The sequence below is a fragment of the Vulpes vulpes genome, chromosome 11 (assembly GCF_048418805.1).
Source record: "Vulpes vulpes isolate BD-2025 chromosome 11, VulVul3, whole genome shotgun sequence".
Taxonomy (NCBI): domain Eukaryota; kingdom Metazoa; phylum Chordata; class Mammalia; order Carnivora; family Canidae; genus Vulpes; species Vulpes vulpes.
This window is the reverse complement of record NC_132790.1, coordinates 66,588,316-66,608,107: the sequence shown is the minus strand read 5'-3', so window position 1 is coordinate 66,608,107 and position 19,792 is coordinate 66,588,316. Positions and strand designations below refer to the sequence as shown.

Here is a 19,792-nt window from a genome sequence, read left to right as displayed (position 1 = left end):
TTTCAAATATGCAAAAGAGTATTTCTCCTGTATTATTCTTTGGAAATTATATTTATTATATAAACAAACAGCCTCACTGACAACTCCCTACAGAATTACTCTGCATTCCTTTTAGGAGAAGGAACTTCTCCATCAACATATATTTGCCTCATATGTAACCCTTGCCACTGGAAAACTCAAGTGCAAAATGAACCATAAGTTAGAGCCTGATTCATAAATAACTTTAGAAACTGGCTTTAGTTTTCCTTTTTCCTACTGGTAAACACTCCTGGAGATTTATAAAATTCTCTTGTGCCCTCTTTAGGGAAAATACGAGGTGTACATAATTTTAAATAAGGTGATGGTAGTTATTTTTTATGAAAACTCGTATCTCATTCATTTAAAATAAATTTAGGGCATTCAAATTTACAATTTTTCAGAAATAGAACTATTATGTAATAAAAAGTACAAATGCACTGATTTTTTTCTGAGGTATAAAAACAGTCTGGGCAAAGTAGCCCCTACTACATTAGCCCAAAACTCAAAAAGTCTAGTCAGCCAAGCAGTTATATATGAAAAGCAAATCAATGAAAATTTTCGTTTCACTGAAAGGGATAAGGAGAGAACACCTAGTCTCCATTCTAAATAAACTATTCTTTATGGAAAGAAAAATTAAGTTTGCCAAATGAAAAGAATCCCATAAATGGATCAAAGTTTTTTTGTTTTTTGTTTTTTTTTTTTCCAAAACAATATAAAGAGCTAGGTCTTTGATACAGTCTATAGCACTGGAATGAAAAATAGGTTTTGGTATCTTGTGTTTTTTTTTTTTTTTTAAATATACGAAAGAGTTGTGGTAAAAGGTCAACTAGAGCAAACTTAACACCTCAGCCTTATACACATAAGCAACACTTGGCTGAGAAAAAAAAGCCACAAGGGGAAAAGAATACAGTACTGAAGAAAAAACACATCAGCAACACCTTTATGTGTGAAGTTGACCAGTATGAGAATGAAGCCAAAGCAGAGAATAGGTAGGCTGTGAACATACTATAAACTATATATGCTTCGGCTTATCAAAATCATCTAAAGAGATTTCGATAAGAAACGATAACCGATTGCTCTTCAAGCTGTCTGGCTGGAATTTAACTTGCCTTTCTTGATTGTAGTTGGGATTTTCAGTTTTCTTAGTAGTTCAGCTTGTACTTGAGTCACCAAATGTAAATTAGACATTTCTCTCTTCAGTTCCCAGTATGCATTTTGCATATTATCACTGAAATAGTTTTTAAAAAAAGGTTAATGGTTATATTTTCTTTATGGACAAAAAAAGAGTGACTTTAAAACAGAAATGAGCATATCTGTACTTCTCCAATTAAGTTTCCAGATGATACAAATTAAAAACTTCCTCATTAAATAACAAATATAATTAGGGCATTGGAACAAGCGAAAAGATCTTATTTATAATACTAATACTGACCTAATTTCTAGCCATGAACTGAACTTTATATTAAACAGGAGAATATTACAAAAAGAAGTATTATATAACCAAGTTTTCTTATTAATTATAGCCCCTAATGTGCAGTGGTGTGACTATACTTTAAAAGTAAGGGGTATGGTCTTCATTTGCAAATCTGATCAAAACGAAAGAGACATTTATTCATGTATAGAGTTTTAACTTATATTTATCTCTTAATTATTTGGTTTTGACGTGAATTGAAATATATCAACTGCCGAATGTATACCCAAATCCACATTAAAATAAAATTTAGGTTTCATGCATTCCATTCTTTTATGTTTGACTGGGTTGTCTCATATTGTTGGTTCTAAACCAATGTGACATGACAGCATAAGACAAAAAGAGCCAGATGATTTCCTGGTAAGGAAAAGGCTAGATAGAGGATTATATGAAACAAAAACTTCATAAATGCCTCTCATTTTCATAATGTATTTTACTCAATTATTATCTGAGATGTTATAAATTATTTTAAACCTAAATTATGAAAGTTTCATTCTTCCATTAAGCATGGAAGATCATGATCTTGTCTGGGTCTTTAATTGCCAACTAAATAAACTGGAATCTTCAGTATGTAGTCATATTTGCTCCACAAGAATATGTAAAACTTGAGCAACTGATTTCATAGCATTCAAATGACCGTGATTCCTTCTTAAAGATACTGGTGTAAATGGAATAATAATCAGGTTAGAAAATGTCGATTTTTATCTAGCTATAAACAAACCAGGGGATAATACTATTGATATCTAAATCTAATATCCTATTTGAATTATAAAGCAACAAATCTACTCAAATATAATTATTCTGAATGTAAGGTTACATGCCCTTGTTTTGGTCAGGATATTTCTATTCTACTCAGACTATAGTTCTTTCAGAAGCAGAATAAACTTTATACTGCTTTGGGGAAAAATCTACATGTTTTAGTCTATTGTAAATGTCATTTGTCAAACAGTAGTCTATTAAAAATCACAGGGCTTTTTGCAGGTTTTAGATAAGTGTGAAATAATTACTTCACAAAAATTAGCTAACCACCTCTACTCCACCAGTAAACATCTGAGATGTATGCTACAATGAATGTTTCACATAGGAACCTGTCTTAAGTGTGAAAAGTTGCTGGTTCTTTGCTGCAATTGTGGGTATTCAGTATGCTTTCCAAAGAGTTACTCACATTACACAGCAGTAAGTTTAAGTACTGTATATGTGCTAATTCATGCAGTCATGATATGAATAATACAGTTTAAAAATACTGTTTAATTATTGGCATGAGAGGGAAAATCAGTACCTGAACTTAGAAAAAAAAGAAAAGCAAATACCAAAGACCATGTTTGGATCTTGGAATATCAAACACAATCATTCAAAATAGCTAATCGTGTAAAATAAAAGAGAAACAATTATAAAGGAAGTGCTAAAGCAGTGTCTAAACACATTTTCCAATTCTAATGAAGACTGTTTATAAATTAGGTTAAACTAAAAATTAGGTCACCAAGTTTAACACATCTAAGTCTTTTTTTTTTTTTTTTTTTTTTTGCCTTTAATGTCACCTGAATGAAAAGCTACTTTAACCCCCCCCCCCCAAAAAAACAAATTACTAAGTATAAGCTCTCCCCCTTGTGGATAACAAAGTAATAACAGCCACTTTACACTTAAAAGTGCTGCCATCTTCATCATGCGCTAAAGTATGTAAATCATTACTTAAGTGAGACTGGAAAAGGCATATTGTCCACAAATCTTTAGTAGAGTTCCAGTTAACTTTAACTTATCTAGGTATTTTTGAGACTGTATAGGCTGGCTATGGCACCCCCACCAACCCGGAGTGTGAACTTAGTTTTGCTATAAACGACATACAAGCACATGTGTATGTGTGTGTATGAAGTTAAAAAACTTGAGCACTGAGAAGCAACACTAAAAAGCATCCCAAATGAGAACCCTACGAAAGAAAATAGACAAAACAAACTGACGGTTGAACATTTATTACATTAGGCATTTTACCCATGTTCTCACACCAACTTGGCAAGCTGGGTAACCACATTTTCTGTGTGAGGAAACAGGTTCAGGAATACATATTCCATGCTCCAGCATGTTGCTGATCAAAGCCATCTTTAATTTATCCTAAGGACAGCCTGCTGCCCTTTTGGGGTAACATTTTTCATATCATTACCATCATACAATTACCAAGCACTTCCAATATGCTGGCTGCCAACACAACTGTCTTAACCTTGGGTATAAAATTTCAACCCTCTAAATTTTAAAAGTAATGAAACCTGCTTATTCACATCTCAAGAAGGAGTACATGTCCTGCTTACAAAGTCAAATTGTGTAAAAGCCCAGTTTTCTTAACTGACATTATTCATCCAACTCTTTAGTACTGAAACAAGTATTCCATATAAGAAAAATCTACTTAATTTTTTACTTCACCCATTCGTATTTTGCTTTAGCTTCTGAATATTTACTGAACTATTACATCTCCTAAATGAACTAAAACTAATTTTACCCAAGAGCTAAACACTGAGAAATGTGTATTTTGATAACTGTGATTCCCAAAAAGCGTCTTCCAGACATTTTTGGTTGTGAGGCACAACAAGGAATCATTTTATACTGCAGTCCAGAGAAAACAAATTATGAAAAAACATACCCCCTTATTATGTGTAATACACTCTGGTATGTTCTGTTCATTATTTGTATAAAATGCTTTTCTCGACACACAGTTTCATGACCACTAAGGAACACAGCACAGTTTGAAAAACACTAACCCTAATCCATATTTCCTTAAGAGTTACATTTTAAGAAGTTTACAGTATAAGTTTACCCCATACCTAGATCTATTTAAGAACAGAGAACGACCTAAAGCTAATACCAAACAGAACACTGGCAGATTACAGGCCAAATTTCTGACTGGATTGTTAAATGATGCTGTACACAAGAAGTACGACATAAAAGGCCTCCAATAATTAAAAAGGTTCACTCTATCTTAGGGAAACAATATAGTACCTCGTTTGCCTCGCAAATGATGGAGGAAATATGAAAAAAAAAAGTCCCCAAAATGGTGTTTTATAGATAACTGAAAAATAATCCTTAAAAATATACAAACCCGTATTTAAAGGTTTTATGGAAACATTCCTATATATTGTTTTGTTAATATGTAAACTTACATCTGAATTGTTCCACTAAAAAGTGGATGAGGTAACTTAACAAATATTAGTAAAACACAAGACTATAAACTGGAAATAGTGGAAACATTTACCAATATAAATGGTAAAGTGAAGGAAAAACAAGATAAAATGTAGCTAGGAATGAGACTAACATAAAAATGCATGATACAGAGTGTGCCAAGAGGTAAGCTACAAATCTGGTTACTAGTTTTCTAGTTACTAACCAGAAAAGGGAAACCTTATCAGTTTTGCAATCCATATTTCTTACATAAAATAAATGCAAACCAACCTGTATAAAACCATAAGTATACTTGAGCACTAGCAAGTCATTAAGACATGCTTTAATTATATAGTTCTTTTAGCATACAAGTAACTCTTAGAGATAAGAACTTAAGGCTATTGTTTCTAAAAACTGTTTCTCTTAACTGATACTTTAATACTAAGCTTTAGAGAATTCAAAACTGCACTTTGAAGCAACAATTATATAGTCTGGCAGCCTCCAAAACTAGCCTCTCCTTGGACCTTTATCCTCCTCTTAAATGCTGGTGTAGAGAGATTCTTCACTATCTTGTTAGTTATATGATGTTTTAAAGACACTGGGAGGGGTGCAGCCTTTTGAGTTATTCTTAATAGATGTGATCCAAATCATGTAAAATTTCCCATGAATGGAAGAAGTCTCATTCTGTATCATGTATCCCTAATATACTTTATAGATAGCCCTTTGTACTTGTATTTGATGTACGGATTCCTACATATTTGTTCCCTGCTTCTTTTTCAAAAATGGTTTGAAGAGGCTTAAAAACTGATAAATACAACAAAATGAGGGGAAACCTAGATTGACAGAAGAAAAAATTTTGATAAAGACAACTTTCAGAAACATGGGGCGCCTGGGTGGCTCAAAGCGTCCAACTCTCGGTTTTGGTTCAGGGCACGTCTTGTGAGACAGAGCCCCCGTGTCGGGCTCCATGTTCAGCGGGCAGTCTGCTCCCCTCTCCCTCTACCCCTCCCCTGGTCACACACACACACTCCTGTCTCTCTCTAAAATAAATATATCTTCAAAAAAGACAACTCTCAGAAATAACTTACATGGACACTGAACTAGACACACTGTTAAAAAAGGAAAAACTTCCTTGCTATAAAGTTAGATGGAATTTGAAGGCATAACCAAAGAACTGTTCAAATGGCAGAGTTTAGTAGACAGAAGAAAGATGTTATGACCCACGAGGCCTAAATATGCTGGTCTATTATAGAAAAAGTTTGCCTATTCCCCTGGATCTAGAAGATTGGCTGCAATCCTCAAACTGTTTGCCCTAGTTGATTAATTCTTTTCGATTAGGTTTTTGATAGGAATAGGTATGAACCATTTCACATTATTTTCTTTAGCTTAGTAAACTTCGGAAGTCAAATGATCAATGAAATCAATTCAGTATTTTTCACTGGATGAAAGTATCCATATACAGAAGGGATGCTAAAATAATTTGCAACATAATACTTGTTAAATTAAAATGACATATATTTAAGGAAAAAGAATTAAAGTAACATACCTGAAGTCTTATACCTACTTTTGTTTTTACACAAAGTGGACAGTTCTCTTAAAAGTCAATACCAAGGGGCAGCCCCAGTGGCCCAGTGGTTTAGCGCCACCTTCAGCCCGGGGTGTGATCCTGGAGACAGACCCGGGATCAAGTTCCACATCGGGCTCCCTGCATGGAGCCTGCTTCTCCCTCTGCCTGTGTCTCTGCCTCTCTCTCTCTCTCTCTCTCTGTCATTAATAAATAAATAAAATCTTAAAAAAAAAAAAAAAGTCAATACCAAGGACTAATGTGGTCCTAAGTTTGCCCTTAGGACAAGGTGGTATTACTGTATATGGGAATGTATAATTCCTCATGCAAAATCAAGACTTATTACAGAATACTTTCTACACAGCTAGCTCCCTAAAACCCTATCTAAAATACTGAATGTTCAAAAATTTTAAGGAATAACAATATATGTACCTTTCACTACTTAAGTTTAAGCCAACTATTGAAGAGCAGTTAAATGTTTTTTTATAGGGACGCCAGGGTGGTTCGGCAGTTGAGCGTCTGCCTTCTGCTCAGGGCATGATCCCAAGATCTGGGATCAAGTCCCACATTGGGCTCCCTGTGAGGAGCCTGCTTCTCCCTCTGCCTATGTCTCTGCCTCTCTCTTTCTGTGTCTCTCATGAATAAATAAAGAAAATCTTTTTTTTTTTTTTTAAGGTTTTTTTATAAACTCACTGTGATCAGAGATTACATTCAGTACCCAAATAGTATCCCTTTGTTTTTAAGGTTAAATCATAACAAGTCTCAGTAAGCTATCCACGTGGCCTACAGAAGAAAGCGTTACTTTTGAACTTTGAAGAATGTTCATACCTTGAAATGCTCAGTCTTTGGAGATCACTGCTCTTCAGATTGTCTTCCTGAGATGGATCCTGTCATTTGTTTAAAAAAAAAGTTTAAAAATTATAATTGTTAGAAAGTATAGATCTGTTTCCCAACTAGTACCTTATGATGTGGGAGTTTACATATACAGGAGAGCCCATGGTTACAAGATATTTGGAAAAACATTCAAGTTACACAGGTTCCTACACTCTAGGACTTCTCAGACCCTTTTATAAAACAGCACATTATGAATCCCTAAACACACTATTGTTACATACCTTAGACCTAGATCCAGTGTTTTCTAAACTTCTTTGGGCCTTTTGTCTTTTTTTTTTTTTTTTCCCTAAAGGACCAGCTTTTCTGAATATAAATGACTGGAATATTGGGGGAAAATCTAAAAGGGTCTGACCCTGGAACCCTGATCTCATTAATACTAAACAGTAATCAACTGAGTAAAAAAAAAAAAAAAAAGAAAAGAAAAGAAAAATAACAACAAACATTATTATTATGTCCATGTAGTGATGCTATTTCACACTTTAAAAGAGGTTATAAAATGTTTCACAAAAGACTCCACCTCAAAAATACTTGTAGATATGGCTGCAGTAGATAAAGCAAGATTAATAAAGTGAACATAAATTTTTCTCTAACTTGTTCTTTGATTCTCATGTTCAAAAGGACTCTGATCAGCAATCCCTTTGAAACAAAATTTAAAAGTACACTTCTCACAACATTAAGATTTCAACTTGGAACCTCTGATAAGTTTATATTAGGCATTCCACTCTTGCTATTCCTGGTTCATTTATCTTAGGTGTGAGCATTTTTAAATTTTAAATCTCTCCCCCCACCACCCCACCAAATAAATTCCTACGAAGGTGGGAACCAACTCTTAAAAAAAATTCCTTTTAATTCACTTTAAACTCTCAAGTTTCTTAATCTTTCAAATGCCTTTTCAGCAGTAAGCGAAGTGATTTCTAAAGTTTCTTCTACCTTCAAATGTCTGCTTTTATGATTTATGATAGATGAATTAAACTAAAAGTAAATTTATCCCCTAGCACCATCTAGTGGAAAAGAGTAATCAGAACTGAACTATAACCCCCTTAACAGTACTGCTTTTCTAGATTACCTCAGTTTTTTTGAAATACACTGACTTACTGAATACACTATATACTAGGTATTGTACTAAATGTGCTACATGTTATTTAAGCTTTATGGAAAAAGAAGATATTTAAAAGTTTATAGAAAACAAGTTCAGAAGAATTAAATGTTCCTAATGTTACAAAGTTAATAAGCAACACCATAATTATGAGCCAAGTTTTTTATAATTCTATGGTACTGCTTCATACTCTGTAAGCAAATATCCATTATGTAAAAAAGCTATCAATTTCCTTTCAAAGAAAATCTGTTTATTGACAATGATAATTCAGAACTTCAAGGTACAGATCCTTTCTCGCATGCACATCTTTTTTTAAAAAGCCTCTAGGGACAACTGGGTGGCAAAGTCAGTTAAGTCTCTGCCATCAGCTCAGGTCATGATGTCAGGGGCCTGGGATCGAGCCCTACAACGGGCTCCCTGTTCAGAGGGTAGTCCGCCTCTCCCTCCTCTGCCTTACCCCCCCTTCTCGTGCTCACTCTCTCTTGTATGTGCTGGCTCAAACAAAATCTTTTAAAAAAAAAGTTTAAGCCTCTAAAAGAAGATGGCAGGGCAGCCCAGTGGCTCAGTGGTTTAGTGCTGCCTTTGGCCCAGGGCCTGATCCTGGAGACCCAGGATCGAGTCCCACATCAGGCTCCCTGCATGGAGCCTGCTTCTCCCTCTGTCTGTGTCTGTGTCTCTGCCTCTCTCTCTCTCTCTCTCTCTCTCTCTCTCTCTCCCCCTCTCTCTGCCTGTGTCTCTGCCTCTCTCTCTTGTTTCTCATGAATAGATAATAAAATATTTTAAAAATAAATTAAAAAAATAAAAGAAGATGGCAGAGTAGGAGCCTTCTATGCTCACCTCATTCCACGGATACAACCAGATAATATCCACATCAGTGTAAAAAATGGCAGAACACACTCTACAGCAAAAGGTAAAGAGGCCACACTGCAGAAGCAGGAAGAGCTGAGATGCAGGCAGGAGCTAAAGAGACCCACCCACAGGACTGCCTGTAGGAGGGAGCGAAACCACCAGCATGGAGAAGGGAGAAAAACAGACCCTTACACCAGGCACCCCTGGTGTAGGGAACATACACAGGGAAAACAAATTCCCATAACATTTGGTTTTGAAAACCCAGAGGGGCCTAATTACGGTAGTTCTTATAATCACTGAGTCTTAACACCTGGGACTATAATTTGGTGGACTCAGCTCTGGGAGAAGGACAAGAGGAAACAGAATTCTGGCCCTTAAAGAGACAGCATAATCAGCCCCAATAAGATACAGCACAAAAGCGGCATTTGAAAAATGCCTCTGGTATATGTGAAGGACCAGTTTACTAATCTCAGAACATGTGCCGGAGGAGGAGGGATCCTTGAGACTTCTCTAAGAACAAAAAGGCTGGTGGGCACCATTTCCCTCCCTGAGGCCCGGCCCTATTTACATGGATACATGGGGGAATCAATGCAGCACATTTTCCACTTAGGTTACTAACAGCGTGCCCTACATGCTTCTACAATTCTGCTCTCTCCAACCCAACCAGCCTCCACAGTTTTGGCAGCAGTAGGTACCCTCCCACAGTAGACCAACACAGACCTTGCTGGCACTGCAAGCACTCCCCACCCCTTCCAGACTCACCCCCACTAGCCATAAAGCAGTTTTCAAAAGCAGCTCCAGCTCCCACCCACAGCAGACCTCATCAAACCTTGCTAACACCAAATGCCCTGTCCGTACATTCTCTTGTCAACCTGCCCCTTAAAATATGTCATTGGCCAGAGCCCATCCAAAGAGGTACCACAACCCTGGCAGTATGTAGGCAGCCCTGGCAAGGATAGTACCACTCCGAAGTGACTTCTGCCCTGGGGAAAAGGGCCAATAACCATATACACCAGTCGAACTGTGGCCAGTACAGTGGACAGCATGATAGCCATGTGGTCTCACTATAGTGCCAGCCCACCAACAAAAGCTTCTGGAGGCACAACACAGAGGAAGTCCTGAAGTTCAGTACTACTGTGTTTGGGAAAAAGCCTGGTCTGCTTTAAGCCAAGCCCAAGGTAGCCCAAAACTGGCTCACTAACAACACAGGAACCAGACCCTACTCAGAACAGAGAGAGCCACTGTAGACTGAAGGCAAAAGCAGCACAAGCCAAACATTAGGGTGACACAAACACATATGAGACAGCCCTGAAACATGAAGTTCTGGTGAACAGAGGACATCATACTACAGAGTACTGCAAGACCTCTCCTTCCTTTTTTTTTTTTTTTTTTTTAAGACCTCTTCTTAAGGCCACTACTTTAAGAGCTGGAGGCATAGCAGACTGTCCTAACACAGAGAAACAGACAAAATTGAGGATTATGTCCCCCCAAAAAAGGATAAGATCATGGAGAGCTAAACAAAACAGAGGTAAGTAATATGCCTAATGGAGAATTTAACATAATGGTCATAAAGATACTCACTCACTGGACTTAAGAGTGGAGGACCTCAAGGAGACCCTTAAAAAAGTGCTAGAAACCATAAAAAGTAAACAATCAGAAATTAATAACAACAGCTGAAATTAGAAATGCACTAGGTAAAACAGCAGACTACAGAAAGCAGAAAAAAGGATGCACGACTTGGAGGACAGAGTAATAGAAAGCAATTAAACTGAAAAGAACATAGATTTAGGAAACTCAGTGATGACATCAAGTGTGGTAACATTGCCATAACAGGGCTACCATAAAGAGAAGAGAAAGAAAAGGAGGTAGAAAAGCTGAAGAAGTAAGAGGTGAAAACTCCAAATCTGGGAGAAGAAACAAATCCAGATATAGGAGGCACAGAATGCCTCCAATAAAATCATCCCAACAGGTCCACAACAAGACACACAGTAACTAAAATGGCAAAAAGTAGTGATAATGATCAATTTTAAAAGTAGCAAGAGGAAACATAAGAAATATGAAGAATTGTTAAGCTAATATTATGAAAAATATGCCAACAAACTAGAAAACCTAAAAGAAATGGAGAAATTCCTACAAACATATAATCTCCCAACACTGAATCAGGAAGAAGTAGAAAATTAGAACAATTACCAGCAATGAAATTAAATAATTAATCAAAAAATTCCCAACAAAGAAAAGTCCGGATTAGATGGCTTCACAGGCATTACACTAAACATTTAAAGAATTAATACATATTCCTCTCAAACTATTCCAAAAATTAGAAGAGAAGGGAAAGCTTCCAAATTCATTCTAAAAAGCCAGCATTACCCTGATATCAAAACCAGATAAAAACACTACAAAAAAAAAGGAGCTGTAGACCAATATCACTAATAAACATAGCTGCAAAAGTCCTCAACACAATACTAGCAAACCAAATCCAACAATACATTACAAAAATCATAAACCATGGTCAAGTAGAATTTATTCCTGGGATGCAAACAACGGTGGTTCAATATTCCCAAATCAATCAACATGATAAATCACATGAACAAAACAAAGAATAAAAACCATATGATCATTCCAATAGATGCAGAAAAAACATTTGACGAAATTTATATCAATTCATGATAAAAATCCTCAAAAGTATAGAGGAAACATACCACAAGCCAAAGGCCATACCAAAGGCCATATATGAAAAACTCATAGTTGTTATCATATTCAAGAGTAAAAAACTGAGATCTTTTCCCTTAAGGTCAGGAACAAGACAAAGATGTCCACTCTCACCACTTTTATTCAACATAGTGCTGGAAATGGGAGCCACAGCAATCAGACAAGAAAAACGAAAAGGCGTTCATATTGGTAAGGAAGAATTAAACTATCATAACTTGCAGATGACATGATACTGTATGTAGAAAACCTAAAAGACTGCACCATAAACTACTAAACTATCATAAACTACTAAAACTGATAAATGATATTGAAGGAGCAGAAAGAAATTAGGAAAACAATTCTATTTACAACTACCCAAAAATAATAAAATACCTAGGAATAAACTTAACCAAGAAAGTAAAATACCTTACTCTGAAAACTATAAAACACTGATGAAAAAAAGTTGAAGATGACACAAACAAGTGGAAAGATATTCCATGCTCATGGATTGGTAGAACTGTTAAAATGTTCACACTACCCAAAGCCATCTATAGATTTAATGCAATCCCTATCAAAATGCCAAGAGACTTTTCAGAGAACTAGACAAGTTATACTAAAATTTGTATGGAACCACAAAAGACCCTGAATACCCAAAGCAATCTTGAGAAAGAACAACAAAGCTGGAGATATCACAATCTCAGATTTTAAGATATACAACAAAGTTTAGTAATCAAAACAGTATGGAACTGGCACAAAAATAATACACACAGATTAAACAGAACAGAGGGCTCAGAAATAAACCCATACTTATATGGTTAATTAATCTCTGACAAAGGAGGCAAGAATATGCAATGGGAAAAAGAGAGTCTCTTCAACAAATGGTGTTGGGGAAACTGGACAGCTATATGTTATATGCAAAAAAATCAAACTGGACCACTTTCTTGTATCATTAACAAAAAGAAACTCAAAATAAATGAAAGACCTAAATGTGAGATCTGAAACCATAAAAATCCTAGAAGAGAGCACAGGCAGTAATTTCTGACACTGGCCACAGCAACATTTTTTTGTATGTCTCCTTTGGCAAGGGAAACAAAAGCAAACAAACTACTGGGCTACATCAAAATTAAAAACTTTTGCACAGCAAAGGAAACAATCAACAAGGCTACAAGACAACTTATAGAATGGGAGAAGATACTGGCAAATGACATATCCGGAAAAGGGCTAGGATTCTTGAACACATTAAGAACTTATACGAGTCAATACCTAAAAAATAATCCAATTAAAAACTGGCAGAAAATATGAACAGACATTTTTCCAAAGACATACAGATGGCCAAAAGATACATGAAAAGATGCACAACATTACTCATCATCAGGAAAATGCAAATCAAAATTTTATAATGAAACATAACCTGACACCTGTCAGAATGGCTAAAATAAAAAAGAGACAAGTGTTGACGAGGATAAGGAGAAAAAGGAACCCTCAAACATGTTGGTGGGAATGAAAACTGGTGTAAATGCATATGGTAAATGCATATGCTTTAAAAACAGTAAGGAGGTTCCTCAAAAAGTTAAAAATAGAACTACCATGAGTCCGTAATTCCACTACTAGGTATTTACCCAAAGAACATGAAAACACTAATGGAAGGGTATATGCACCCCTATGTTTACTACAGCATTATCTAAAATAGCCAAGATATGGAAGCTGTTCCACTGTCCATCAATACATAAACAGAAAAAGAAGATGCAGTATATATGTCTATGTGTCTGTGTGCATATATATATAAGGAACTATTACTTAGCCTTTATGGAATCTTGCAATTTGCCACAGCATGATGAATCTAGACAATACAATGCAAATAAGCAAAATAAGCCAGTCAGTGAAGGACAAATACCACGATTTCATGCATATGTAGAATTTAAAAAACAACAAAGAAAAAAAGAGACAAACCAAAATATACTCTTAACTATTAAGAATGAATAGATAGTTATCAAAGGGGAGGTAGAAGGGAGGGGTGAAATATGTGAAAGAGATTAACAGTACACTTATGATGATGAGTCAGTAAGCTATAGAGTTATTGAATCACTATAGCGTACACCTGAAACTAATATAACACCATATGTTAATTATACTAGAATTAAAAATTTTTTTTAAATTAAAAAAGAAAAAGTATATAAACAAGCACCCAGCCAGCCAGCCAGCTAGCCAGTTAGCTTCTCATGGGACCATGACACCTAAGCTTGTGGGACAGGACGCTGGAAGCCTTTGAAGGAACGGTGATATGTAATCACAGGTTCAAAGCAGGGGAAATTAATTCCAGATGTCAAGTAGGAAAAGTATTTTGCCCTAATAGGAACTGACAATAATTTCTCTAGTGTTTCCCTTTTATTGGGTCTGGAGTCTTGAAATCAAGTTCTCACTGTCCAGTTTAGAGGAATTCATCCGGCCAAGACCAAGGTGGAATGCTATATTATTCTTAATGCCTGGCTCATTCGTAAGTTTTGGTCACCTTCAATAAAAACTATATTATAGAAGAGAGAAATGTCAGTTTCATTTAAGGACAGTTGGGATTTAGGGGCAATGTCCTAGCTAGCAGTCAGGGAGTATGGGAAGTAGTGTCTTTATCAGTTATTGGCATCCTAAAAGGAATCTGGGGTAGATGACACAGCTCCTCATGGGATTAGAATGCTCTGATGGGCAAAATGGTTAAGCTGACAAATAATTATCTAACTGATTAACTTATTTAAAATACATGAGTGTATAAAATTGCTGTTGGACTTTAGACTACTAAACTTTTCTTGTAACAATTTCAAACTTTGCATTTGGTTCATTGTTCTCACACTGTTCTCTACCATTTCTTCTTTTTCTCCTCAGCACTGTCATGGTATCTAAAAACTTCCAATCAAGTTTGTTAGGAACCCAATGTAAAGTATTAGTAAATAGACTTGAGAGGCAACTTGTGTTTTGGTGGATGACTTTAGGCTAACCATACTTTAGAAGCTCAGAATTTTTTGTTTTTGCTTTTTTCCCCTCAATTTTAAAATCTCAGCTATTTGCTGAAAATTAAAGTTGCCCCCAAAGTATTAGAGTTTTGAAAATGAGTAGACTCTGTCAGGTTTTGTTTTTGTTTTTGTTTTTTTTTTCCAGAATTATAAAAACTGAGTTGTCTCTTGTGGTGTCTACATTAACCAAATTATTAAATTAAAACGATAAAACTTGAGTACTCTTTAGATTTTATGGGGAAAAAAGGACTTAAGGAAACTGAAGGAAAAGGAGTTTAAAAGGAACAGCTTTAATAAACTAGTAAATGAGCTTTTTAAAACGATAAAATTATATAATTCTGGGATTATGCTAAAAGTAAACAGTATATTAAAGGTAAATTTTTCAGAGAATGTAACTAAGTAGTTATATGTTAACTCTATGATTTAATCCTTAGTTATAAAACCTATAAATAGCATACACAGAATATTGAATTTCTCAATTTAATTCTGTAGTACCGTTTGTTTGGCTTTTTGTAGCTGTATTTTAAGGTCACTACATTCTTTCCTCATCAGTTCCAGCTCTTGTTCCAAACCATGGATCTTCAGGTCATAGCTCAACTTTTCCACCTCCCAGTTTGATGAAGGTGGATTTAAATTTCTTATCACTAAAAAAAAAAGGATGAACATTAAAATTGTTATTTCTGCTTTCTACATTTGCTGTAATTCCATAAAGGTTATACTAGTGAAGTGCAGACAATATAAAAACTAATATAAAACATGCACAACTAATAGTTTTTAAAAAACAGTGATTACTTTAAAAGATCTATGCTAATGAGAATAAGAAATCTACCAATCTTATTTAAGAATGTACTAATCACCTCTACCCCTGATTTTCTGTTTAACGTACAAGTTTGTCAGTCTGGAACTTTAAAATATACAACACTAATCAAACACATGCTATAACTAGACAAGTCAAAAATATATAAGTCAAGGTTAAGACGGTGATAAAAATTAAGTGAAGTGAGGAAACTGAAGCTGATGTATCTAATCATTCCATCTAGTCCCTTCAGAGAGTATAAAGTATGACCATCAAGCCTAGAACATGAGGTCAAAACAATTTATTCATGAACATCTACTGTAGAAACTCAATACAACTGGATAGCGATTTACCTTTGACTTAGTTCTTCAGTCACTATCTAGAAAAAGCCCCAACCAGCTACTGTAAGAGAGCTCATCTCAAATTCCTTATCAAAAGGTCTCTCTTAGATGCCTACTCTTCAGCTTGTCCCAGCATAATGTTCATGGGAACAGGCCAATACCAAAATGCTCCAAAACTTATTATTTACTCCAGCATCTCATCTGTCCATTTTAACAAGCTTCAGATATTTACAAGAAAAAAAAAAAAAGTTAATTGTAACTACTCCATGACAACCTAAGAGTGGGCAAAAAAAAGTTCAGTAGAAAGGAAAAGCCAGGACACACCAGCAGGCAAGAGGTTTTTGACAAGGATGGAGTTCTACTTCATCACAAACTAACCCTGAATAAAAACCATCAAGTTTTCTCTAGGAAAAAAACAATTTATATCTAAGGGAAAGTTAAAAGGAATTGATATTTTGGTGAAAGCAGATCAGAGAAATTAATGTAAGCCTAAAAATTGTAAAATACGTTAAGACCTTAGCACACAGATATAGAAAACTGATAATGGATATAATACACATAAATGGAAAATTATATTGATTCCATTATAATATTTGTAACAAATAAGTGGCATACCCTGCTGAGTTTCCACCTCTGTCCTTAGCTGGAGGAGCTCTACTTCTTTAGATTGTAGCTGTTCATTCAATACTTTCAAAGATTCAGAGTTGTCTTTATTCTAGTTAAGTAGGGAAAATGCCAAATTACATTCAATAAAATCTATAGGTTGATATATGTTAATTTTCAGGGATAAAAAAACAGATTTAGGCCTTTAAAAAGCAAGGTGGGAAAATGAACCCAGTTTTTCACTAATTTTTTTTCTTTTTCAAACTTAGAATATACTATTCACTGGATTTTTTTTTTTTTAAATACATTGACAATTTCTACCACATCATGATTTTTCAAAGTAAGTTAGTAGTGTTAGATATACTTAAGTCCTAAACATCATTACAGACTATATATGTATTTATTTTGTACAGAAATGTTACAAATATTACCATTAAAAATTCCTGTTTTTGCCTTAAGCATGTATATTTTCAATTTTTTTATTTAATATTTCTCTTATTTCTAATTTTAAACTTCCTGAAGAAAACCCTTTTGCAATATATATTGTTTTCAAACCAACTTACCATTTTATCTAATTTGCTTTTCAAATTATCTCTATCAATGCAAACCTCTCGATATGCATGATAGGCTTTATTTACTTGTTCACGTCCCACAGAACTTGTTTCTTCATCTAATCGAGCTCCTATAAGCTAATGGTATAAAATTAGAAGAGAAAGCTTAAAGAAGGTATTCTACAAAACAAAACAAAACAAAACAAAACAAAACAAAACAAAAAAGAAGCCAGTTCTCTGATGGCTCCACACCTTTCTTTTCTTTGTAATGCAGGGATTATAATACCTGGACCATAATTAAGTAAACATTTTACTTCCACGGTTAAAATGCTTTACTGATTAAGAAAGCAAAAAAAGTACAGGTAAATATTTTTAAAGTCTTATATTTTATGCTTTTACTTAATCAGTATTTTTCATTTTATAACATATATTAATTCATCATACTAATAAAGTACATCATTCTTTTACAGTACTTAGATGTTTTCCAAGCCAAGCCAAAATGAAATGTTTTCCATTTCATTTCCATCATCAGGAAAAATGACAAGTTAGGGTAAACCTGGCTTTTTAAAGAATAAATGTGTTAGTTCATTAAATACTATATTATTCCAGGAGAGAAAGTATAGAATTATTGGTCACAAAGTACAGAAATATTTCCGGTATTAATTCTACTAAAACACATTTTTGTACTTAATTTTAAAATAAACATAACTACAAGCTTCAAAATGTTACCTCTTCTCTCTCCGATTGTATCACAAATTTGATTACCCTTAAAGACAGTGCATAGGAATATCAAGAAATTATGATTTTTACAACTGACTTCATTTCTCTTATTTCTCCTAGATGAATCAAACTCTACCAAGCCTCATCCTAAAGCTTTTATAACAAGATAATTCATTTCCTTGGCAGCTATGAATCCATTTCCTTCCCTTTTGGGGAAGCTGCTGTTTATAAAATACAAATACAATGATCTAATGTGAAGAAACATAAAACTAAGTAAAAACTTTAAAACACAAAAATAAAAGGATGAGTGATGACAATTTCCCAGTACACAAAGCTAAGTAGATATGATGATTTATAATGGCATCAGCTATCAAACTTATATATTCTATAACATTTAAGACAGGTTTCTGTACAGGAAAGCTAAACATATGACTTTAATTTATAAGTTAAAAGCATTATTCTGTTTGTTTAAGAACAAAAGAGAATATTGAGGGAAAGAAGATCTCACCCCTGGTGAAAATATTTTTAAACACTGAAACAATGTTACAGGAGCTTCCACCTTTGACATTTAATTTCTGTTGTTGGAATATCATTTTTTGCACAGATTTTGAAATCCTACATAAAATACACACAGTTTACAAAGGTAAGGCAATCTGAAAAAAGAAGAAAAAAAATTCCAAGAAATATATATTCCAAATCCTATTCTACAAATATTTAGATGTGTGAAGCACAATATGAGAAAGAAGTACAGTATCCAGAGTTTTGGGATTAGCAGTGAGTTATCCTTGGAAACTTAGTACAACAGAAAAATATTTAAAACTTCAAGTATTTTGAATTATTAAGTCATAAAATATAATGAAGATAATAATTACCTTTTCTTCCAAAAATCTTATTCTTTTCTTTAAGAAAGAGTTTTCTTTCTCTGAATCCTTAAGTCGTTTTTTTATGTCTTCATATGCAGTGACAAGGGCAAAATGTGAAGCAACAGACTCATCTCCTGAATATATTGAGATTGGAGTCACTGTGTCCCTCCTATGTGCTTTTTCATGATTCAGAATGCAGATATCATCTTCTACCAGTGCATCCATGACAGCTTTTTGAAAGAATATTAAAAAAAGGTCTCATTGAATAAAGGAGCAGAAAGAGAGATGTATTTAGAATAGTGAGGATACTGGGGTAATGTTTAAAAATTTCTGTTTCTTTTAGCAGCAGCATAACATAGTGGTGAAGAACATGGATTTCTGGAACCAGATTCTAGGAGGCACATCCAATCACTACTTGGTGTCAGTGAAACTTTGGGCTTAATCTCTCTGCCTCGATTTCCTTATTTATAAAGTATAAGAAAGAATAGCAACTACTTCACAGATTTCTTAAGAATATTAAAAGAGTTGATACCTATAAAAGCATGTGAAAACAATCTAAGGTATTATTAGTAAGTTTTAGAAAAAGTCTGTAAAACACCATTTTTATAGGAAAAATTTTTAAAAATATTTTATACCCATATATTTCTTCCTTACCAGCATTTCCACTTTCAGATGTAAGTAGTAAGTTTTACAGCTTCCCAATTATAAATTCTCAGAAACTCTCCTGAGTACAATTCATTACAAGACTATAGTATAGAAGTGTAATGCATCCTCCACTATATTCTTTCCATACCAGTAATTATGTTTGTTGTCCATTTGCAATAGAAGACAAAGGAATTAACGTTTCAGTACTCAACATGTCCCAGGTACCATGTACATTCTTTTAATATTATCTCATTTAAATTCATCCAAACAATTCTATGAGGTATCATCTACACTTTATAGGATCAAAGAGGGAAAGTAATTTGCCCAAGTTAAAGCCAGTAGATGTTAGTTAGCTCTGTGAGGGTACAGGTTATGTCTATTTTGCTCATCACTGTGTTCCCAACTTGTCATTGTGTGGAAGATGCCCAATAGATATTGGTTATTAAATGAAGAGTGGATGTAGGATTCAAATCACACTCTAACTCGAAAACCTAAGAGAAGCTAGTTACTTCAGTAGTTAGTGAATTTACTTGTTCTGTAAATACAT

At 34.5% G+C, this 19,792-nt stretch overlaps 1 protein-coding gene across 2 annotated transcripts in view; it reads right to left on the bottom strand.

Moving 5' to 3' along the window:
* AZI2 (5-azacytidine induced 2) overlaps positions 1–19,792 on the bottom strand; it is a 35,794-nt gene that overhangs the window by 3,348 nt on the left and 12,654 nt on the right. For both annotated transcript variants that reach the window (XM_026006371.2, XM_026006372.2), the window contains exons 2-7: positions 18,610–18,830; positions 17,030–17,155; positions 16,479–16,578; positions 15,222–15,370; positions 7,026–7,084; positions 1,128–1,246 (exon numbers count right to left, since the gene is read on the bottom strand). In XM_026006371.2, the coding sequence (XP_025862156.1) occupies positions 1,128–1,246; positions 7,026–7,084; positions 15,222–15,370; positions 16,479–16,578; positions 17,030–17,155; positions 18,610–18,825 (769 nt within the window). In that variant the 5' untranslated portion in view covers positions 18,826–18,830. The remainder of the gene's footprint in view (positions 1–1,127; positions 1,247–7,025; positions 7,085–15,221; positions 15,371–16,478; positions 16,579–17,029; positions 17,156–18,609; positions 18,831–19,792) is intronic.